This window comes from Acipenser ruthenus, chromosome 38, assembly GCF_902713425.1.
Source record: "Acipenser ruthenus chromosome 38, fAciRut3.2 maternal haplotype, whole genome shotgun sequence".
Classification (NCBI taxonomy): domain Eukaryota; kingdom Metazoa; phylum Chordata; class Actinopteri; order Acipenseriformes; family Acipenseridae; genus Acipenser; species Acipenser ruthenus.
The window spans coordinates 2,266,457-2,284,757 of record NC_081226.1 but is presented as its reverse complement, the minus strand read 5'-3'; the positions used below and the strand labels follow the sequence as shown (position 1 = coordinate 2,284,757).

Genomic DNA, 18,301 nt, shown 5'->3' with positions numbered 1-18,301 from the left:
ATAGCCACCGCTTATTAGTTCAGTAACTTATCTGCGTCTTAATTGGCTGTACTGTTGAAACAGTCTAAGCAATGGTAGTTCACCACACAGAATCTAATGATTGTTGAAAATTGAACATAACCATTTAACTAGAATTAAACTACAGGTGAACCCTCTGTTGTGTTTGTGGGTCAAAGGACCACATTTGAAAGTGAGTGAAAATGTTCAGGCCAGTTTTAGAAAACATGGTCGTGTAATGACTTGACCCAAGAAAAATGGGGAGGGGTAGGTTTGTGAGGATTTGTAGAACTCCTGACCCACATGTTAAAAATGTGTGTGTGTAAAATCTCTCTCTCTCTCTCTCTCTCTCTCTCTCTCTCTCTCTCTCTCTCTCTCTCTCTCTCTCTCTCTCTCTCTCTCTCTCTCTCTCTCTCTCTCTCTCTCTCTCTATATATATATATATATATATATATATATATATATATATATATATATATATATATATATATATATACAAATTATTATTATTAGTAGTATTAGTATTTTCTTTATTGCATTAGGTTAGATTGCATTAGATTAGGTCACACTACATTTGATGTTATTTTTCTCTGTGTGGGGTGTGGCCTGCAAACAATGGTTATAGCTCGTCTCCAGGGCATTCCAACAAAAAGGATTCATAAACCAATCAATCTCAAGCCTGGCTGGATAATGCAACCTGTGTGTTCTTGCACAGGGAAGGGAAGAGACCCATTATAGGGTTGTGATGCAGACCAGACCCGTGCCGTCTCCATCTCTCCTCTCTAGAGAGAGCAGACAAGCTTTCTGTCTTGGCTTCTGTTTCTTTTTTTTGCTTAAGTTTTGAAATGAAATGAGAGTCTGATTTTATAAAAGCTAGCTTGTGTTTAATTGCAACTTTTTACCCGTCTGCGATGAAACTTGGTAACAGGATTTTACTTGAGAATACAGAGATCCACTCGTCTGTGAGTCCATAAAGATGTTATATTTACATTTTTGGATACATACTACGAATTATAACCAGTGTTGGGGAGTAACGAATTACACGTAATGCATTAATCTAATCTGATTACGTTTTCAGTAATTTTGAACTGTAATGGCTCCTTTTTCAGGTCAGTAACAAAATGTGGTAACGCATTGCATTTCATGTGAAAGAATAACGTAGTTAATTTGTTCCACGCACAGGAACCCGCTATTCATTTCATCTTGCTAGAAAGTGATGTCAGAGAAGGGAATAAGTGTATTCCATTGTTAGATCTGAAACAAAAACACCAAGTTATCAAAAGTGCCCAGCCACCATTGGGGCAACCTTGCCCAGCACCAAGCAAATAGGCACAACTGTCAAAGCGGTGAGGGTCAAGGTTGCCCCAATTGTTTCTACTAACTTGGCTTGTGCTTTTGATGCAAGTTCGATCCGCTTTTATTGTGCCTGGAAAACACAAGCCAAGTTAGTAGAAACAATTGGGGCAACCTTGACCCCCACTACTTTTGACAGTTGTGCCGATTTGCTTGGTGCTGGGCAAGGTTGCCCCAATTGTTTCTAATAACCAACTAAAAAATACTACATTTTGAACAGGAAGTAGACTTTTGCGATATCATTTTGTAGTTTCTTTGATTACATGATAAGTAAAAGATCTAAATTATGTTCATATTATTATTATTATTATTATTATTATTATTATTATTATTATTATTATTATTATTATTTAATAGTCTCAATCCTAAAATTCTAGGTGATACAAAACTTTTGGCCTTGTTTTTTAGTGCAACAAGATTTAAAGCCACAGATGATTTAGATGATTCCGTGTCAAATGCAAAAACCACATTTCACACTGGCGGTTTTGAAACGAAACAAAACTGTGCTGTTGTGATTGCAGAGACAGGAAATGGGCTGAATGAAAAAAACGTTCAGGCTGAGGAACTTACTGGAAACAAACAAAAGGACACAACAAAAGGACACATTACAGCAAAAGCTGGCTTACTCCCAAATAAACCCCCTACACTTTCCGAACGGCTAGTGTGAATTTCTGTCTGTACTGGGTTGTCAGAATGGTGGGTAAGGAGGGGTATGTTACACATGCTATTTATTACATTTGGATATTATCAGAATTGGGTGAATTATGGAAGAAGCTAACAGTCTGATTGTATTTTTGTGTTCGAGGACAAAATGAGATGTGGGGGAAATCCTGATTTATGCATTTTCTTTCTTACAACCATTAACATTTTTTATTTGGAGATCTTTTTGTATATTTTTAACTGACCGCATTAAAAAAGAAAAAGATTTTGCAAAAACCCATTTTTTATACGTCTTGTAGGTGATCCAGCTATTCAAACGTTATTTTACAAACTAAAATGCTTCCCTGTCTGTCCATAATGCATGTCACACTTCCCTGTCTTCATGTACTGCACAGATTGTGGCTGTAGGTCTGCTTCCGTTTTTTATGATGCTTGTTAAACAGAATGCATGGCATTCTTGACCCAGTGATGAAAACAAATCCTGTACATATCTTTGTTGGCTGCCAGTGCCCAAGGCGTGTCATAATCATAACCGACGACAGAATGACCGGGTGAATCTCCTTGTTCCTTTTCTTTGAGGAAAATAATTCTCTTAATGCAGCTGTTTTTAATCATGCTTTCTTCTGCATACATTTTACTTGTTCTATGAACGGGATACACTATTTATAAGGATGGCTGTACACAGTTCATTTTACATCGTGAATATTCATGATATACATTAATAATAGAGTCCAGTATGATCTATCACGGATACACGGATGGGCAGCAGTGTGGAGCAGTGGTTAGGGCTCTGGACTCTTGACCGGAGGGTCGTGGGTTCAATCCCCAGTGGGGGACACTGCTGTTGTACCCTTGAGCAAGGTACTTTACCTAGATTGCTCCAGTAAAAACCCAACTGTATAAATGGGGAATTGTATGTAAAAATAACGTGATATCTTGTAACAATTGTAAGTCGCCCTGGATAAGGGCGTCTGCTAAGAAACAAATAATAATAATACCAGTTGGCTTCTCATTAAAGGTGAATTTGTGAACTCGTCTGATTTCTTTCTTTACTGTTAGATGTGACCTATGCTTGCAAATAACATTAAAAGCCAATGTACTGTAGGCTGTGGTTTTCGTTGCACAGCCGTTTAATGAAAACCTCTCAGTCCTAATCGCGTTGTTTTGAAGTCATATAAAAAAAAAAGAAAGATGTTTTGGAATGTGAAAGGTGAGTGTCTGCATCGAAGTATCCAATCAGACATTGAAATGATTGATTTGATGTTTCATAGTCCCGCAGATCAATGCAGTGGCAAATTATTTGATTTGTCAAAGAAACAGTGGTATGCACATATGGGACACGTATGGGACTAAATGCAGAATGATTGGAGGTGGGGGCATTTATTTAACTTTTTGTAAAATTACCCCCAACAAATAGGTTTCTGCAACAATGCGTTCCTTTAAGGACTAATCGCTTTCAGCGCTGCTCCCTGCAGATCCTGTAATAGAACAGATCAGGAAGTGATGACCCACTGCAGGCTTCATTTCACAGCAGAGTTCAGGGAATGTGTGTATCTTTATCTGCTGGCTCGCTACAGATCAGTAACATGTCTGTCTTTCCTTTAGTGTGGTAAAGCTCCACTCCTCATCTCAGAATGGTGTTCTACACGTGTGGCCCCAATGAAGCCATGGTCGTGTCAGGTAAGGGGGTGTCTCTGTTTGGTGTGTGCTTGTGCTTGTGTTTGTGGGTTTAGCGGGGCCGTCTTCCTTTTCAAGGAAGCTGTTGCTTGGAGGCCTCTGTTGTTTTCATGTTTCAGATGAAGGGACATAAATGACACCTGCAATAAATAGATTTTTTTTTTAATCAATATATTCAGGGGTTATTTTTACTGTCGGATCTTTTTACTTTCATTATCAACACATACGTAAGCAAAGACGCATTCAAAACGAGTCCAGGTAACCCTGTTGTCCCACTGACTGAAATGGAATAGCAAAAATGTATCTCATGCTAGATATACCCGTGTTTGTGGTATAAATAACATTGTATTGTACTCTGCAGAGTGGCATTTCTTCCCTTGGTTTCAAAAGTAATTTTATGGGGTGCTGAGATTTCTTTACTGTAATATGATACTAGTATATTTTCCCTGTTAATTTGAAAAGAAAAATCAAATATATGTTTTACATTTTTAAAGAATATCCAGATGTGCAAAACCTGTGTTTGTCTCATGATGGTAATATGACCAGGGTTTGGGTCAATTCCTGTTTTTTTTTTATTCCAATTCCTTCTTAAAATCAATTCCCATGCCTTCGACAGAACTGGGATTGGTATTTCAATCAATTGTTGTGATTGTTCAACTGCTTTCATTTGAAGCCAATTTAACTGACTAACAGTGACTTCAATCTAAGTCCTCTGTGGTCACTGTGAGCAGCTCATTTTAACAAAACACTGCGAATTGCAGTTTCTTACTGTTGAGCATAGCAATATAGATGACTGCATACAGAAATCTTATGCATGTAGTATCATAAGTGGCACATTAGCTATTTATAATAAAGGCTTTACAGTGTCACTGCACCAAAACAGACCAGTTAAAAAATATTTGTCCAAATTAATTTAAATGGAAAATCGATGGAAAAAAGGTCATGGAAATTAGAATATATTTTAAAAACAGGAATTGGAATTGAAAAACAGGAATTGACCCCAACCTTGAATATGACGTATCAGTTTTGGACCAAGTCCGTTAGTCCTAGTACTGGGAAAAGGAGAGTTATCAGCTCCAGTCTCCAGAATCTCAGCGCCTGGGTAGAGGAGAGCATGGCGTTCTGCTGGCACTGCCCCCGTGGTGTGATCGCTGGCATAATGTTCGTGTTTTCTGTTTGCAGGGTTCTGCCGCGCTCCCCCACTGCTGATTGCTGGAGGACGAGCGTTTGTCATACCCTGCATTCAACAGATACAGAGGTGAGTGTTACAAGTGTTTGTCATACCCTGCATTCAACAGATACAGAGGTGAGTTTTACGAGCATTTGTCATACCCTGCATTCAACAGATACAGAGGTGAGTGCTCAGGACTGGGGTTGTGACACTAGACACGACTCATTCAAAATATACATATTGGTCCCTTTGAGACGCACCTTTTATTTTGATGTATGAAGCCCAAACCTTAATTATTGAAGATGTGTATATCAGACCTAGGTTCAATTATAATTAGTCACAGCAGAATTGTTTGCTGAAATTACAATTGCAGTGCTATTTTGTTCAATTTCAGTTATGCTGCAGTAATTATGATTATAATCGCAATTATAGTAAAAAGTAACATTTACTCTATTTAATATTCTAAATAAACAAGCAACAATCATAGGTATAAATAGAGAAACATACTGTGTTCAAACAAATGGTGTCACTAAAAGTGGTTGAAAATACAAGAATAACGGTTGTGTGACAAATACATAATTGAACCTTTTTAAAGTACATATGGGTGTCTTGTTACATGATAATATTATTGGAAATACAATTCAAATGTTAAAAAAAAAACTTTTGCATAATGTGGAACGCAAGCCTCAAAAGCAGGGCTCTCGTGTGGCCCCTGTTTGCATTAAATGACCTAGGGATACATAAAGTGCGTACGTGAGGTGAGTTTGACTGTAGCTCAACTGCTTTGACAGTTTTTTCTTCACCTTTTCAGAATTTCCCTGAACACTTTGACTCTGAATGTGAAAAGTGACAAAGTCTACACCCGTCATGGAGTGCCAATCTCGGTCACTGGGATTGCACAGGTAGGTAGAGCTGCATGAGTCTCGGCTCCAGCTAGTTTCCACTGCACAGACAGGCCAGGCCAGTGCAGAGTGGGGCTGCACTGTCACAGCACCAGAGGAGCCTGGAAGCATTTCCACTGCACTTCGTCACGCGGACAGAACGTTGAACGAATGCCGTTACCTTGCCATCGCTTCCTTGCATGTGATTGTAGTATCGCTTCCAGTTTAATCTAAAGCAATGACATGAGAATTGCTTTTGTAGTGGGGGAGGACTTGCAGGTACGGCTTACATTTTAACTAGGAACAGTGTACAAAAATAGCGCTTCTGTGGTATAACAACCAAAAAAAAAATGTTTATGGACTAAAAATAATAAAAAGCTGCTTGATATATTTTCTGTGTACTGGTTGTTTCTCAAAACAAATGCAGTAGCATATTTATTAGAGTGCAATCGTGACAAAAAGTATTTTGGGAATCCTGTAGTCATGGCAACAGGGTTTATGTTAAGGTGATAAGTAATTGGGTTTGTAATAATAAATAACTGCTGGCATGTGCTGTTTTCAGGATTTCACTTCAGTGCTTACCTAAGGTTTTTTTTAAGAATGCATCACAGAAAAAAATGGTCAAGCGGGCTTCTAATTTAGCACCAAGATACAAACATTTTGTAAACCATTGTACGTTTCTGAATTGTTTAACCAGATCAGTAGCATAACACACTGTGAATAGAGTAGCTTTCGTGACTCTGTACAGAACAAAGCAGCAAGTGTAGGGTATTGCTGCAATTCTACCTGCGTTTCCGTACAGATCTAGATGCCCTAACACCACAAACCACAGTGTTACTGTCGGTTTGTAGCACTAAAGGAATAAGCAGTCATGAAGTGGAAAAAAAAAACCTTGTTCATATGAAATACAATGTAGGGTAACTGTCTGGCATGTGTTTTGGGGACACTGTATTTATTATGAGGTGATTTCTTGGCTGGCTCTGAGCTGCTACTGTGGTTCCTGCTTTGTATTCTATTGAATTGTATTGATTTAGATTGTAACCCTTCCCCCACACCACTCTATCATCCCCTGGCAAGTGCATGCTCTCTCTCTCTCTCTCTCTCTCTCTCTCTCTCTCTCTCTCGCTCTCTCGCTCTCTCTCTCTCTCGCTCTCTCTCTCTCTTCCCCCTCCTTCCTGCCTTTTCAGCCCCTCCTCCACATCCTTTCCATTTTCTCTCTCTGTTGGGCGTCAATGCTCATCTTCCATATGGCTTCTCCTTGCGCAATGCTTTTAGTGGATATTCATTTGATGAAATTGACATCCGGTTGGCAACATCTAATGAATACAGAAGCAGCAGCAGCAGCAGGGTGATTGAGAGCCTTCCCTGGGGTCTGGGGTCAGCTGCAGCTGAGTTAAATGGTGGGGGTGGGGTTGGGGGGGGTGGTGTTGCAGGCATAATACACAATACAGAAATATACGCCTTGTTGCAACTGGCAAGCTTAAAGAAATTCCTTCCAGGGCTTTAAAATCCATGTTCTTGTCTGTGGAGACTGGCAGAAGTCTGTATGTAACACTTGAGAGCTTGTTCAGTTGTCAGTAAGCTTGGGAAAGACCTTGTTTAGCTCAAGTTATGTATTGTATCATAAGTAAATGAATGAAGCCTTTCCTGTTCTTGCCGTTACTAACATTACCACAATAGTGCTAGCCAGCACTTTAATATCCATGAGAAACCTCAGAATCTCACCGAGTTCCATTACAGGAAACCACCTTGGAATATCTAGCTTTTAATGAGAAACCCCCCCCCCCCCAAAAAAAAACACTTAAGATAGCAATAGGTGTAAAACACTAATTTATTTCCCTTGGAGCTTACCATACAGACAAGGTAATCCCTCCCTAATCGGGGTTCTAGTGCAGAATTATCTTGTCTCTCCAGCTGGGGATGAAATCCGAAGCAAAGGGGATATAGTGGATTTGGTCACTATCAGATTTTGGGGGTATAGGGGGTGTCTGTCTGTCCAGCTGTTACACAATTATACATATATCTGGAGAATCGCTTGTCGATTTGTGATTAAACATTTCGTTGCTAATTCATATTTTGTACATGCAGTAGATGTACGTCATGGTCATTAACTAGTGACAACTTGTTTTGAATTTGCGGCCGTGGCAGGGGATGCATGTTCCTCACATCGGTGATAGCAACAGCACCAGTGTCGCTGCCCTGCTGTTGTTGCTGCTGATCCTCACATGAATGTGTTTCACTTGAACCCAGGTGAAGATCCAGGGTCAGAACAAGGAGATGCTGGCTGCGGCCTGTCAGATGTTCATGGGGAAGTCTGAGCAGGAGATCGCTCACATCGCACTGGAGACTCTGGAGGGGCACCAGAGAGCCATCATGGCCCACATGACTGTGGAGGTAACTAGAGATACACACATAGACACACACATGGGCTCACTTCATTGCACAGAATACCATTACATTACATTATTATTATTTATTTATTTATTTGGCAGACGCCTTTATCCTAGGCGACTTACAAGTGTTGCAGGGCAGTACATGGTTACAATGTAAGATTAATCTTTAAATACAGTATAATTTACAGTGAGTGCAATAATTAGGAAACTTGGGTTCCCTAACTTAAATTCATTTTGTTGATGTACAGCTGTGGCCAAAAGTTTTGCAGGATCACCCAGAATTTTACGATTGAGGCATTTTTTAAAAACTATATGAACAGAATTTAGGTCTTTTATTTAACATCATGTAATCAAAGAAACTACAAAATGATATCGCAAAAGTCTAACCGAAGCCACAATAGTAGCACTGTAGTATTTCGTGTTAGATTTAGAAATGTTTTTCAATTTGTCAGTTTTTTGTTAAGTATCTGGAAAATGACGAAGCGGTGTATAATTTAATAAGTTAAACGTAACATTATTCAGAAGGTTTCATTCGAGTTTATGAAGCAAAATGTGTTAATTCTGTAGTGTGATGCAAAACGTTTGGCCATAACTGTGTATTAAAAAATGATAGGAAGGGGTCGTATACAAACATAGAAACCTCTGAATATGTAGACTACTACACTCACACACATGTAGTAGGAAAGCTGGTGCCAGGATATGATATGTACATAATATAGAGCTGCACTGTGGCGTGTTTGTGGTCTGTGATGAGCCCTGTGTGCTCTCTGCAGGAGATCTACAAGGACAGGAAGAAGTTCTCAGAGCAGGTCTTCAAGGTGGCCTCTTCGGACCTGGTCAACATGGGCATCAGTGTGGTCAGCTACACCCTGAAGGACGTGCACGACGACCAGGTAGGTCTGACCGCTGTCTGCTGGAAAAGATCTGACATATTTAACACAGAGAGAAGAACAAGAGGGTAGAAGTGGAAGCAGGGTAAAAGTTTAGAACAGAAGGTAGGAAGAACTTTTTGACAGTTATAAATAAATGCATGGAATAGCCTACCAGGTGAAGTAGTAGGGTCTAAAACACTGGGAGCATTTAAAAAATGACTAGATTCTGTGCTTTTAAATTAGTTCCCCCCCAGCATGGGAAAATGGTGTGCTAACGAAATGAGTCTTGATAGGCCAAATGGCCTTTTCTCGTTCTCAGACTTTTCTTATGTTGTTATATAGGGTCGTTGTATGTAAATGTAGCATTTGTTATATTGGATTGCTCAATAGTAGACTGCTGGCAAATCTGTAATATGATATGCAATATATGTGGAATATTGTATAGGGTGCGGAAAGATACAAGCTTATCAGTGGATGCCCACAAGTGCCCTGACCATCACAAGAAAGAGGTTATTAGATCTTATTAGATTTTAAGAGGGTATTGGATCTATCCCAGTTGAGATTATTACTACAGAGCTGCAGTTTGATTCCCATTCACACTGAAAGGCTCTGTTCTCCATCGCTGGTTCACTTCAGCCGCACCCTCCCCCTCCGGGGCCCCCCTTATTCAATTCTGCTCTTTGCGTTCCCGGAGGATTAATGCTTTTCCTGGAAGGACCCATGTGATCTTTTCAGATTTCAGCTGCAGGGCTGCCGGATTCTCCCGTTCCAGACTGGACTTTGCTCTGCAGAGCGAATAAGAGAAACATGCACAACATTTGCAAACCAGAATCCAGTTGGGGTGTGAATAGTTTAGTGTACAGATTTGTTTTCTTAACTGTTTAACCCTCTGGTATATTGTATATTTCAAGCATGTATCAGATGCTATTTTTATACCCAGCTGACGATGCAGATCCTTAGCGAAACAAAATAGTAAAAGCTGTCTGTCTGTCACACTTACATCGTTTACATATTCTAGCTGCAGAACTGCTTATCCAATTGTGGTAAGTTGTGCTAAATAATGACTTCAGCCAGTTTTGAGCACATCAGAATCTGCTGGTATAGGAAGGCGGTCTGCCCCCTGCATTTTCATAAAGTGGATGTAGGTCATGGTGATCTTCTTTCCTTAGCATGACACTTGATAGCGCTACGTTTATTTACAGCCTTTTGCTGACATTTGCTCTTTTTATAGTAGTTCATTTGCCTGTAAAGGTGTTCTCTGCTGAATTAATGCAGGACAACTGGAGGTGGGATGTTTCTTTCTGGTTTTACCCCATTCAGCCCCATTCAATTGGGCACAGTTCCAGGCTTGCAGAAGTATCCCACCCAGTCATTTTGCATTGATAGTAAATGAAGAACCTTTAAGGGATGCCAGTGTGCTTGGGGACTGTATTGCTCAGAAAAGTCTTCCATGTCTTTTGAAGAAGGGACAGTCATTTAATCATGGATGCCATGATACAATATTTAGTGAGCATTTATGCTTCTGTCTCAATTTGTTTGTTGGTTGGAGGGGTATGTATTAAACCTATTTCTCCAGCTTTGCTTGGTCTGGTTTCTTGAATGCTCTGGGGAACAAACCCTCTTCAGACAGCCGCAGTGTACATTGATCTGAGTTCTACAGGGCAGGTTTACAGTGTTCATCACAGGGACTTTAGGAGTCTCTGCAGCGCTGAACAATTTTAAATAGACACCAGTGCGCTGATTGTTTCGTTTCTCTTTCTAAATGAATTACGTTTATTTTCCCAAGTAGAAGTCTAGCTTTATGATTCCCAGCTTGCACGCAGTACAGCATGTGTACGTGCATCTTGAGAACAGCTTATCCAAACTAGTTTAGGAGACAGTTAGCACTGATTCTGGCACACTGTAGTACAGGTATTAAAGTGTTCTACCACCCCTGCTGATCTGTGGTGCTTGGGGTGGAAAATGCAAACTAACAATACCAGCGGTGCAGAATGACAGAGTTTGAAAAATAATAGTACCAAACAAATAGCATACACTGTACATAGCACAGCAGCTTGCACCGCACTACAGAGATGCATGAAAGCAGTACTGTGGGTGCCGTCCCTCACCGCTGCGCTCTTCCTTTCCCTCCTCAGGATTACCTCCACTCTCTGGGTAAGGCACGCACAGCACAGGTGCAGAAAGACGCCCGCATTGGAGAAGCCATGGCCAAGAGAGACGCTGTGATGCGGGTGAGTGAGGCCTGCATGCTTTCTGTGTAGAGAGACAGACCTGTCAGCTCGCCCTGATTTACCGGGAGTCGCCCTTATTTTGGGCCCTTCTCCCTAACAGCTCCTGGGATTTCTCCCGTATTTTAAATTTTTCAACAGTAATTTTTTTTTCTTATTAGGTCGAGATCCTTTTAATGAAGTGGCATGCACAATGGTTCTAAAGCCGCCTGCTTTCTCTCCCTCAGGAAGCTCACGCGATGCAGGAGAAGGTCTCCGCTCAGTATGTGAATGAGATTGAGATGGCGAAGGCGCAGAGGGACTTTGAGCTGAAGAAGGCAGCCTATGATGTGGAGGTCAACACCAAGAAGGCGGAGTCAGAGATGGCCTATCAGCTGCAGGCAAGAGAATAAACTCCTCCCCCTTGTCACTGGGAGAACACCTTCCTTCAGTCTCACCTTTCACTCTTTTCCAATAATGTAATATGATACTATTATCAGTCATCCATTTTTACTTAATTCTTTACAGATTTGATCAAGCAGTGTAGTAGACAAATATTTTGACTAGTGCCTTCATCAGTCTCATCATTTTTGTCTTGAGTTCGGGGATGGAAATTGCATAGTGATATGATCCATTCCTGGTTTTGCTGTGAGTTTAATAAGACACACCTGAGCTTGTTACCTGTACACACTGTGGCTAATCAAGCTCGTAGTAAAACCCGGAATGGGTGAGTCTTATTTCCACTCCTGGAGTGATGGGTGAACTACTTATGATGTAAGAAGTGTTCAACACTAGAAGAAACACATGCTAGCACTTTGATGTCTTTCACACGCTGCATTCCACACTGACTGACAGACTTGTGGTCAATTACAATTGTAATTTTACAATTCAGTTCAATGCAGTAGTTGTAGTTGAGCCTTGGCACACCTGTGTAATTGATTTGTAATTATACAATATAATGCACCAAATACAGTTCAATTATGCATTTATCTGTCATACGATCATTATTTTTGTATTTTCAACCATTTTTTGTTTCGTGACCCCATTTGTTTGAAAAAAAAAAAAAAAGTTACATAGCATGTTTCTGTATTTGTTTCTGTTATTCAAGTGATTACTTAACGAAACCCTTAATTGAACTTCTCGTTTGGTTAATAAGACCTTTTTTTAATTGTTTTCAGCTCTTAAACAGTTGGGAGATTTCAAGTTAACTGTGAAATTGTTTAAGTAACTTGAAACCTGCAACTCTTTTTTTTAGAAGCTGCCAAACCATGTTTATGGCTCCCATTTTAAATTAAAGCTTCTTGATTTGAATGTTTTATCTTCTTCTATGGGCACTATCTTGTGACTATATGCCTGTTGACAGTCCACTTGCTTGCAGTCTGGTTTAATAAGACACTGGGGTCCCGAGGACCGGGTTGGAGAAGCCCTGTATTGACACTGATCTCTCGGTCTCCTCTCGCAGGTGGCGAAGACAAAGCAGCGCATCGAGGAGGAGAGGATGCAGGTGCAGGTGGTGGAGCGATCCCAGCAGATCATGCTGCAGGAACAGGAGATCACCCGCAAGGAAAGGGAGCTGGACGCGAAGGTGAAGAAGCCAGCTGATGCAGAGCGCTACCGCCTGGAGAGGCTGGCTGAAGCAGAGAGGTGACTGTTGCTTGGATCTTGTACCTGGGCTTGGCAGTAACCGGTTGGGCAGGTTACTGCAAAAAAGCCGCTATCTCTGGACAGCTGTTTGAGAAAGATTTGAGACTTCGATTTGTGTTTCCCCAGGCTCCAGCTCATCATGCAGGCTGAAGCGGAGGCTGAGAGCATCCGGGTGAGTCCGAATTCCTTCCTTTCTTCCTTAGTGCATGGAATATGTTTTTAAAAAATAAAGTTGTTGTCTTCAGAATCTGGTACGCAGCTGTGTACTAATTTTCTGTAAGGTTCCTTTACGAGTGGTCCAGTACAAATCACTGGGTTTGCTGCCATGTTGTTTTCAGTGCCACACAGTACTGGCTTTACAGTTCGTACACAGCTGTTTTCTATAGTTGTGTTTCCATCAAACTTCCACCAACATTTACAAAACGGTAAATAATAAGTCGACTCGTGTCATTTTGGTCAGTGCTTTCATCACACGTTCTGCGCACAAACGGTAGATCAACCGCTAAAAAGGGAGTCGCCAAAGTTCTCGTTGTTTTTGGCAAAAGTTTATGCACTACAGTGCAGTCTTTGGAAGGCAGTGGAATTGGGGGTCAATATTTGTGGCAATTCCTTTAAAGACGCTACCTGTTGTAAATTGTAACAGCTTTTGCCAAACCGCAGTGTAGGCAAGACAGAGCGTGTGTCTTTGTGGTCCACGTTTACAAATGCCGACATACAACTGACCCTCTGTTTTATTTCGCTTCTCTTACAAACATCTCCTTTTCTGCTGCAGATCAAGGGAGAAGCTGAGGCCTTTGCAGTGGAAGTTAAAGCCAGGGCTGAGGCAGAGCAGATGTCGAAGAAGGCCGAAGCTTTCAAGCAGTACAAGGAAGCTGCCATGGTGGACATGCTTCTGGAGAAACTGCCCCTGGTGAGGAGGCAGACAGGAGAGGGGGTGGATAGGAGGTTGCGGGAGGGTGGGTGGGTTGGAGAGGGGGGTGGATAGGAGGTTGCGGGAGGGTGGGTGGGTTGGAGAGGGGGGTGGATAGGAGGTTGCGGGAGGGTGGGTGGGTTGGAGAGGGGGGTGGATAGGAGGTTGCGGGTGGGTGGGTTATTGAGGCAAGCAGAGATTTTCCCCCTCTGTTATTAAAACAGGGTTCCCAAACCCAGCCCTCGGGACCCCATGTGTCTCTTATTTTTCATTCCAACTGAGCTCTCGATAACTAATCCCTTAATTGAACCAATAATTTGCTTAATTTTACCTTTTTTAATTGTTTTCAGCTCTTAAAAAAGATTTCAACTTCACTATAAAATGCAACTTTTTAGGACCTTGAAACTTTCTCCTCTCAGTAATCCAATTAGGAGTTTGCAGTGATGTTCTTCTTGTGTGTTTTGCAGATTGCAGAAGAGATCAGCAAGCCCCTGTCCCAGGCTAAGAAGGTGACGATGGTGTCGAGTGGCAATGGAGATGTCGGAGCGGCCAAACTGACTGGGGAGGTGCTGGACATCATGAAGCGCCTGCCTGAGGCCATGGAGAAACTGACCGGTGTCAGCATCACTCAGGTACACACGCACAGACGCATAGGCTGGTCTCGCTTCAAACCGCTTGGGCTGACAAAGGCTGTGTCTTCTGTGCCGGTATGCACTTTTCCAGCTATGCACCATTTTGTAGGGGTGTCTCTGTCAATGCATAAAGACCTGGTCACACAAGTATATTTTCTTGACTTCTTCTGTTGCGTAAGTGTTGTCTTGTATAACTGATGGTCGCACCAACAGTTTTTTTTGGTTGCATATTTGTTCAGATAGGGTGCACCTGTAGAGCACTGGAGAGACACCCCTGTAGTAGACAAGCTTGCAAAATTCTGGCACCAATAAAATTTAAACCAGTCCCCAGTTTCTGTCACATGAGCATGTAAACCTGCAGCTGAGCAGTGCTACAGTATACAGTTACGGCCAGAAGTTTTGCATCACCGTATTGAATGAACTAATTTTCCTTCATAGAGTTGAATGAAACCTGCTGAATAATGTTACGTAAACATATTAAATTACCTACCGCTTTGTAGTTAGCCAGATACATAACAAATGTGACATTTCAAAATCTAACACGAAATTACTACTATTATGGCTTCAAGAAGACTTTTGTGATATTGTTTTGTGGTTTCTTTGCACAGTGTTAAATAATACACACATACATACACACTTTCTATGTATTTTTTATTGTATCTCAAGCCTATAATTCCAGGTGATGCAAAACTTTTGGCCATAGCTGCGCTTGCAGGAGGAGAGGAGAAAAAACAAGTACTGTATTTTCACGATCTGATAATTCAGACATGGCAGTACCTGTTGCTTTTGATTACAGTCGAAGCCCAGAAAGCTTTATTAATAACATGCTGCTTTTCTTCTTACTTCAAGCTCTCGCTGGAATCTTGAGGTAGGAAGCTTTATAGTACAGAACGTACAACGAATATCAGTTCTGTGTGTGCGTACAGTCATTTTGCTTGCAGATCATACATCCATATGAAATAAATGTGATACAGATATAAATGTTACACTTGCTCGTCACATAGACGTATCTGTTTGGAAATGTTATCTTAGTCATATACTCTGTCCATCCTTATGCCACACTTTTCCCCATATACATATTGTGGATTTCCAATCATGGTGATCTGCTTTCTTAATCATGATACTGAGAGCTTTAAGTGGCAGGGTAAATGCTGAGGAGCCTGGTTCTTTTGCGTTGTGGTTAAGACACTTGCTTGCAGTGCGAGGGGTCGCCGGTTTGTGCCCAACCTGCGCCCTGTTACACCAACATACTCCTATTTGTACTTGTTTAATCCAATAAATTAAAGTATTATAATCCGTTTGATATGTACTTGTTGGACTAACAACACAGCTAATTTTACTGTATATCATAAATGAATGAATGAATGGAAATTAATAATGCTAAATGCAGATATAAAAAAAAAAAAAAAACTTTTTGTTTTTGTTTTAATTGAACAGCTTGCTGGGAAACCCGGACGACTGGGTTGAAAACATCACAGGCTCTCGGATTTACTGCTCCCAATGGAAACGTCTCCCTGTCTGCCTATCCCTGTCTAACCCTGTCTGTCTGCATGTGCCCAATGTCTGGTGTAAACTGCCTGAAGTGCATCTTATAAAACACAGAGAACAAACGCTGAACCACAAGATATTTGTGTATTTTCACCCCATTTTCGCCAGTCATTAATGCATATTTTTTGGAAAACAGAAAAAAAAAAACACTGCCCCTTGAACCAAGCAACTATGTGACAAAGACACGGTTGCTTGTTTCACTCGCCTTCCTTTGCATAGATATTTTTGAGCTGACATTGAATCTTCATTGAAACATGAGTACAACCTGTTAATTGAACTCGATGCAATACGTTTGTCTTTTTTTCGGTACAGCTAGAACACTGCCTGTCCGAGGTGAGGCCCTAATCAAACAATAGGATGTTAATTACATTCCAACACCAACCTTGTTATGGTCCGAAAGCAAATCAGAAAGACCTGTCTCTGGACTAGCCCAGTAAAGGCCTTGTCGATTTCCTGTCACCAGTGTTAAGCCTAAAATCTCCTGGGTCGTTAATGGAAAAATAAAAAAAAACTGATTGGTTGTAAGACTGAACATATTTGTAACACTAAATTTAGGAGTATACTTCATTTGCTTTCTTCTTGTTTTCCAGGATATAATCGCCCCTTTAACAGGTTTAACAGACATTCACTTCTGTCCACAGAGATGTTGCTGACTTGTAGTAGTGTGGTATATTCTCATCATAGGGTTTTTGGGTACATTATTTGTTTCATTCATTCTTGTATACTATATATTAAAAAAAAAAAAAAAAGGTTTTTCCTGTTCAGTTTTAACTGTTTCAACTCTGCATTCCTACGTGAAACTGGAGACAACTATTGTAGTAAAGAAACTAAACTTGTGTGTGTTTATTATATATATATATATATGTGTTTTCTTTCCTGTAAAGAAAGGTTACTCATGCTGAAATAGAATAAAACATTAATTACATTTTATCTAGAGGTCCATTACCTTGAAACCCCTAATCCCTGGAAACCTGATTCTAAAATTACAGAAGAGACATTGACAGAAAAACTGTTTGTGTTGCTACCGATAGACCCTTCCTATGTTTATGTTTTCACCTGTGGAGTCCCAAGCGTTCCCATCGTGCCCGACTATCACAGATATCTTCTGTTACTATCACTATTTTATACTGAACGTCTATTTAAAAAAACTAGTAAATAAATGGTACAGAATCATAGACGTTAGAAATATTTACACTTTGAAAAACCAATGCCCCTGCCTTAACAATTTGTATGTGACAGAAGGAGACTTATTTAAATGGTAGTTGCAGTCCGGTTACTGAATCTTGTAATGCTTGGATGTTTTCAAATTTATTTTATTAATATTAGAATTGTTGTATGTTAGTTACGTGCCAAAAAATGAAATACGACCGTGTTTGGCTTGTAGGAAAAAAGTATCCATTGTGCATTGTATCTAGAGAATGTGAAATGTACAAATATATTCTGTTTGCTAATCAGACTTTGCTGTCCTGTGGTTTTTTGTTTATTCTGTATAGAATGCAGTCTTTCCCTTTTTTGTTCTCTTCATGGCTTGCATTTATTTCTAGAATTTAATAATATGGTTATCCAGATTGCGATATTATGCAGGTTGTTATATAAGTGATGGTCTGAAAGATGTGTGATAAGATAAAATGATCAATAATGATGGACTATTTTATTATATTATGTTTTATGGGAACATTTCAAACACATGGCCCGTAATCGTGCCTGCTATAGATCACATGAATTTGTCACTCGAAACACTTGCTGGAGTAGAAGTAGCTATGCAGTATTGTGATACACAGATACAGTATCATGTAAGGTCTGTGCCATTGGGGATTTAGTGGCTGTGCCTGTGTACTGTGTATATGCAGCTCTCACTAACAAATGAAGTTTCTCGTTTTATTGTCTCACACTTTTTGAAGCCATCATAAACATTAAGCATGACTATGTAATAGTCCATCATCCAAAATCCATAGAAATGCTTAACAGGGCTGGCTGAACCTTGGTAGAGGTTTCTAGACCCCTACAGCAGTGTGCTAATGTATTGGAACACCTCAACATTTGTCATGTATAGCCTTTATATACCTACCTGTATAAAACCCTCCGAGTGTGAGAATTTCAATTTTTCGGTCAGTTATCAGTATATATATATACTGTGGCTCGTGTGCCACCTTGTGGATAAGTATTTAAAACCCTCCCTACTGTCAGTATGTATACTGATGCTGCACTGCATGTTCAGCTAGCGAAAAAAAGACTGCAAAACTGAATGAAGTTTCTTTAAAACAGTCGAACAGTGTAAAGGGAGGGTTACAGAAAAGTTGCACTTGGTGTTTGTTATCCAGTTTGTTTACTGTAGTAGCGGTACCAGCAAACAGTG

At 40.4% G+C, this 18,301-nt stretch overlaps 1 protein-coding gene across 2 annotated transcripts in view; it reads left to right on the top strand.

Moving 5' to 3' along the window:
• Positions 1–17,401, top strand: part of LOC117971313 (flotillin-1) — an 18,099-nt gene extending 698 nt beyond the window's left edge. Inside the window, exons 2-14 of one of the 2 annotated variants that reach the window (XM_059009170.1) lie at positions 3,616–3,690; positions 4,870–4,945; positions 5,670–5,760; positions 7,990–8,133; positions 8,906–9,025; positions 11,140–11,235; positions 11,460–11,612; positions 12,674–12,855; positions 12,982–13,027; positions 13,628–13,765; positions 14,233–14,397; positions 15,247–15,265; positions 15,835–17,401. In XM_059009170.1, coding sequence (XP_058865153.1) covers positions 3,645–3,690; positions 4,870–4,945; positions 5,670–5,760; positions 7,990–8,133; positions 8,906–9,025; positions 11,140–11,235; positions 11,460–11,612; positions 12,674–12,855; positions 12,982–13,027; positions 13,628–13,765; positions 14,233–14,397; positions 15,247–15,264 — 1,275 coding nt within the window. In that variant the 5' untranslated portion in view covers positions 3,616–3,644 and the 3' untranslated portion in view covers position 15,265; positions 15,835–17,401. The remainder of the gene's footprint in view (positions 1–3,615; positions 3,691–4,869; positions 4,946–5,669; positions 5,761–7,989; positions 8,134–8,905; positions 9,026–11,139; positions 11,236–11,459; positions 11,613–12,673; positions 12,856–12,981; positions 13,028–13,627; positions 13,766–14,232; positions 14,398–15,246; positions 15,266–15,834) is intronic. The other variant, XM_059009169.1, reaches the window with a different exon arrangement.
• Positions 17,402–18,301: the final 900 nt, after the last annotated feature.